Below are 6,022 nucleotides of genomic sequence, written 5' to 3'. Positions count from 1 at the left end.
AGGTTCCAACAATTCTTCTGCCTCAGCCTCCCAAGTAGCTGGAATTACAGGCATGTGCCACCATGCCTAGCTAATTTTTTTTTTTTTTTGTATTTTTAGTACAGATGGGGTTTCTCCATGTTGGTCAGGCTGGTCTTGAACTCTTGACCTCAGGTAATCCACCTGCCTTAGCTTCCCAAAGTGCTGGGATTACAGGTGTGAACCACCGCACCCAACCCATTTGCATCCTTTTATGTGCCTCTTCTTCAGTGCCTAGTCATTGGCCCACTCATTCATTCAAGTACAATGCTATTTTCACTAATCCGATTGGCAGAGACCAAAAGTTTGATAACACGCTGTCTTGGTGAGGCTGGGAGAATACATATGTTGCTGGTGGGACTGTACACTGATTGGTGTGACTCCTTTGAAGACAGTCTAGCAAAGATCTGTTAAAAGACAAATGCACACAACCCTGTGACCCAGCAATTCCCCTTCTGGGGTTTTATCATCTTACAAGTACATTTGCAGTGTAGAACAAGACAGGCTTCAAGGTTATTCACTGCACAGCCTTGTTTGTGAGAGCAAAAAATAGGGAACAATGAAATGCATGGCTCCTTTATACAGTGGAATACTATGCAGCTCTTAAAAAGGAATGGGGAAAGTGCTTTATGTACTGATATGAAATAATTGCCAAGATGTATTGTTAATTGGGAAAAAAAATTATGTCTAGAACAGTGTGAAAATATGTTCTTGTTCCTGTTAAAAATCACATCTGGCCAGATGTGGTGGCTCACACCTGTAATCCTAGCACTTTGGAGGCTGAGGCAGAAGGATCACTTGAGGTCAGGAGTTCAAGACCAGCCTGGGCAACATAGTGAGATCCTGTCTCTATGAAAAAAATAAAAATGATATTGCCAGATGCGGTATCACGTGCTTGTAGTCCCAGCTACTCAGGAGGCTGAGGTGGGAGGATCGCTTGAACCCAAGAATTTGAGGCTGCAATGAGCTGTGATTTTGCCCCTGCATGCCAACTTGGGTGACAGAGCAAGACCCTGTCTCAAAAAAAAAATTATATCTCTCTCTATATGTTTGCTTCTCTGTACATAGACATCTCTGGAAGGACAGACAAGAAGCTGGGTGTGGTAGTTCACACCTGTAATCCTAGCAGTTTGGGAGCCCAAGGCAGGTGGATCACCTGAGGTCAGGAGTTTGCCTGACCAACATAGTGAAACCCCATTTCTACTAAAAATACAAAATTAACCAGGCATGGCGGCACATTGCCTGTAATCCCAGCTACTTGGGAGACTGAGCATGAGAATCCCCTGAACTCTGGAGGCGGAGGTTGCAGTGAGCCGAGATCATGCCATTGCACTCCAGCCTGGGCAACAGAGCAAGACCTTGTCTCAAAAAAACAAAACAAAACAAATCAAAAAACCTGGAAATAGATGTTGCCTTTGGGAAGAGAAATGTGAGTGGAGACAGAGGTAGAAAGATGTTTCCTTACATACATTTGTGCATTTTAATTTTTGAGCCATGTGAATGTATTATCTGGTCAAAATAGACATATCAAAGAAAGTTTTTAAGATCTTTAGACCTGAGCCTGAGAAGAAAAGAGGTAGAAAAGAGCAATATTTAGGAGGCAAATGGGCAGGACCAGATGACCTGCACATGGGAAAGATAGAAATGGGGGTGATGCTGCCCTGCTTGGGGCGTGGGCAACCCAGCCAGTGCTTTTAGGTCATTTGCATCTGTCTGCGTTAATTTCCTCATTCAGTTGAGTGCGTGTCCAGGGTGATGCATTTGCATGTGCATCTGGGATTAGACCTTTCTGAGTATTTTTTACAACTTGTTTTTTTCTATTTTGCCAACGTCAGCACTTCCATTACATTTATTTTATTTTGTAAATCTAACAAGCATTTATCATCTGCAAGTCACTGAGTTTAGTTTAATTGCCACCTAGTTGTTTACTAAAGTTAAATAATGTATGTAAAGCACTTAGAACAGTGGCTGGCTCAGAGTGACCTCTCAGAAAATATTAGTGGTCCTCCTCTCCCACCTAAAAATGTTTGCACAGCTCTGGGCATCATGGGGACTTTTTAAGCAAAGCTAGTTTCTAGTTAATGAGGCTTTACTGTTTTCACAGAGTAAATACACATCATTTTCCACCTCTTCTTTTATATTGTTTAAAATTTTTAATCTTGAAATATTAATAAAAATAATTTTCTATAAATAGAAAACTGCAGGAAAGACTATAACAACCCATGCAGTCACCATCCAGATTTAACAGATTAATATTTTCTCATGTTCACTTTAGATATCACATACTAACTTTTAAAATAATTTTGGATCACAAAATAAAAACATTTTTAATTTGACTTTATTATATATAATATATATAGTTTATACATAATTATTCAAATATATGTTTACATATAGTATGTCTATTCATACAGTAAATACAGAAATAGTCATTGAAACATTGTATATAATAGTGAACAATCATTACCCTTGATCCCTTAAATCTCCCTTGAGAGATGGTGAAATGAATTATAAGGCATCTATGTGATCTTATACATCTGTTAAAAGCAATGAGATACGTTGAGAAGCCATGACATAGATGATTAAGATGAAAAGTGAAAAACAAAATGTAAGCTGGAGAATTGATATATTCCTGTTCCCACTTTTGCCTTTAAGGAAGTATGTTTCTGTTTAGGAAGAAGTATGAAAGAATGTTCATGATTCACTAATCTATCTGACTGACTGATTGACAGCTTCCCTCTCTGTTGCCCCTGCTCAAGTGCGATGGTGGGATCACAGCTCTTTGCAGCCTTGAACTCCTGGGCTCAAGTGATCCTCCCACCTCAGCCTCCTGAGTAGCTGGGACCACAGGCACATGCCACTATGTCTGGCTAAGTTATTTTTTGTAGCAATGAGTTCTCACTATGCTGCCCAGGCTGGGCTCAAACTCCTCACCTCAAGAGTGTGACACCTCGATTCACCAGTTTGAATCCTCCCACCTCTATCTTCCAAAGTGCTGGGATTATAGGCATGAGCCACTGGGCCCAGCCTCAGTAATGTATTAACTCTGGAAACTGCAGAGAACTAGAATCAGGTCAGGAAGCATTTATTTTCAACTTTATGCATTATCTATTACAAATTTTTTCTACAACTGATAGGCCTTACTCTAATAATAAAATAATAAAACATCTAAAGGATACATTTTTTATAATACAAGTGGTATAGCTTATTAAAATCAAATCAGAAAATTCAGAAAAGTACAAAAAGGAAACCTTCTCTAGGCACATTTTCTAGCAAAAACTATTTACTATTTTAGGGTATTTCCTTCCAGGTTCATTTGTAAAGATTTTTGTTGTCATTTACCTTTTAAAAATAAATGATCCCACTGTATAATATAATCTTTTCTTGCACTAATCATGATCACTAGTATTTTCCTTGTAGACTTTTTTTTTTTTTTTTCATTACAAAAATATTCCACTGAGTAGGTTTCCTGGTTTTCTAATCCCCCATGCTGCAGACATTTGGGAAGTATTCAGCTTCTTGCTATGACATATAATCCTGCAAAGGAACATATTTCTTCATAAACCTTTTACAGTATTTAAGATTTTTCCCTTGGATGGTGTCACAGAGGTGTCAATACTGGGTCAAGCCCATCTGGCCAGGTTGCTTCCTGGAAGAGTCCTTTTATATTTTTACCATTGCTGGCGTGGTGGCTCATGCCCATAATCCTAACACTTTGGGAGGCCGAGACAGGTGGATCCCTTGAAGACAGGAGTTCGAGACCAGCCTGGCCAATATGATGAAACCCCATCTCTACTAAAAATACAAAAATTAGCCAGGTGTGGTGGTAAGCACCTATAATCCCAGCTACTTGGGAAGCTGAGGCAGGAGAGTTGCTTGAACCCGGGAGACAGAGGTTGCAGTGAGCTGAGATTGTGCCACTGTACTCCAGCCTGGGCAAAAGAGCAAGACTCCATCTCAAAAACATAATAAATAAAAATAAAATATTTTTACCCTCTAGTGACACAGTCCATTTCATCCCAGCTCCCCAGTCCTGGGGACGATTGTTTTAAACAGCCATTTCTGAAACAATTGGCCACATCTAAGTGAAGCAGATAGAGGCATTCTTTTTCTTTCTTTCTTTCTTTTTTTTTTTTTTTTTTTTTTTTTTTTTGTTTTTTTTTTTTTTTTTTTTTTTTTTTTTTTTTTTTTTTTTTTTTGAGACGGCGTTTTGCTCTTGTTGCCCAGGCTGGAGTGCAGTGGCATGACCTTGGCTCACCGCAACCTCTGCCTCCCAGGTTCAAGCGTTTCTCCTGCCTCAGCCTCCCCAGTAGTTGGGACTACAGGCGTGTGCCACCACACGATAAGGACATTCTTTATATGATTCCTGCAAATACTGTGAGTTTTGAATTTTTCAAAAAGATTTTTTAAATGTCACCAACTTGATGAGGAAGCAGAGTTTTGCCTTAGAATTTGCATCTCTTCGAATTTTCATTTTCCCCCATTTGCATGCCTTTGAAATTGTGTCTCTTCTGTTACTAGGAGCTTTGAGCATTTCCCCAGATGGGGTCCTACCAGCTTTATTTTCTCTTTTATGTTTGTCCATGTCTTTTCCTTAGTAAATAAACAGTCATACTTTTTATTGTTAATTCATGTGGGATTTTCATGTGATAGAAACATCAGACTATTGCATGTGCTACACATCTTTTCTGTGGTCACTGATTCTTTTTGTCTTGACATCTGTTCATTTTTATTTTCACGTCTTACTTGTCCATTGGGAGATTTTTTTTACCATCATTTCTAAGCTAAGAAAAGTCTTTTCCTCCTAAAGGTTTCACAGTGAATCAGCTGTTTCTCTGTGGATTTATTCTGATCATATGTGTACTCTGCTACTTGACCGTTGGTCCATTGAGACCTGGTTTCAGGTTCCTCTCTAGAGACAGGAGGCTCTGAGGTTGGCTGACCCATCTCCCATCCCTTTCTTTTAGCCTTTGCTTCTCCTCTGCTCCTAAGGAGGCCTTCTGTCTCCTCTACAGCAGGTGGGAGCAGTATGTTAAGTGTGAAGTTCTGGGAGCCATGTTTCCTTCATCCAAAGAGAGGTATTTCCACTCTTCAGCCAGTAACCCACTTTGCCCCAGCATTCTCTTTTCCTTTTTTTTTCTTCCCTGAGACAGAGTCTTTCTGTGTTGCCCAGGCTGGAGTGCAGTGGCATAATCACGGCTCACTGCAGCCTCCATCTCCTGGGCTGAAGTAATCCTCCCACCTCAGCCTCCCTTGTCGCTGGGACCACAGACACGCACCACCATGCCTAGCTAATTTTTTAATGTTTTTTTTTTTTTTTTTTTTTTGAGATGGAGTATCACTTTTCTTGCCCAGGCTGGAGTGCAACAGCGTGATCTTGGCTCACTGCAATCTCCACCTCCTGGGTTCAAGCGATTCTCCTGCCTCACCCTCTCTAGTAGCTGGGATTACAGGTGCCCGCCACCATACCTGGCTATTTTTTTGTATTTTTAGTAGAGATGGGGTTTCACCATGTTGGCCCGGATGGTCTTAATTTTCTGACCTCGTGATCCACCCACCTTGGTCTCCCAAAATGCTGGGATTACAGACATGAGCCACCGCAACCAGCTGAAAATTTCCTTTTTTTTGAGACAGGGTCTCACTATATTGTTCAGACTGGTCTTGAACTCATGGGCTCGAATGATCCTTTAACTTCAGCCTCCTCAGTAGGGGGTACCACAGGCGTAAACCACCATGCCCAGCTATTTTAGAACATTTTTATCATCTCCCTAAAGAAATTCCATACCCATTAGCCGTCATCCCTGTTCCTCCCTGGACTCCCCTCCCAGCCCTTTGCAGCCACTTCCTGTCTCTGTGGATTTGCCTATTCTCAACATGTCATAGAAATGGAATCATACACTATACAGTCTTTGTGTCTGACTTCTTTTACTTAGCTTGTTTCTAAGGTTCTATGTTGTTGCATGGATCCTTACTTCATATTTCTTTTTCCTTTTTTTTTTTTTTT

General features: G+C 40.4%; 1 protein-coding gene across 1 annotated transcript in view; it reads left to right on the top strand.

Annotated features, from left to right (window-relative positions):
* TTLL9 (tubulin tyrosine ligase like 9) overlaps positions 1 to 6,022 on the top strand; it is a 63,999-nt gene that overhangs the window by 47,182 nt on the left and 10,795 nt on the right. The window contains exon 10 of the mRNA XM_037732438.1: positions 5,011 to 5,096. Coding sequence (XP_037588366.1) covers positions 5,011 to 5,096 — 86 coding nt within the window. The remainder of the gene's footprint in view (positions 1 to 5,010; positions 5,097 to 6,022) is intronic.

This window comes from Cebus imitator, unplaced genomic scaffold, assembly GCF_001604975.1.
Source record: "Cebus imitator isolate Cc_AM_T3 unplaced genomic scaffold, Cebus_imitator-1.0 Scaffold18, whole genome shotgun sequence".
Taxonomy (NCBI): Eukaryota; Metazoa; Chordata; class Mammalia; order Primates; family Cebidae; genus Cebus; species Cebus imitator.
Note: the sequence above shows the minus strand (reverse complement) of the source record. Positions and strands in the feature narration are given on the sequence as shown.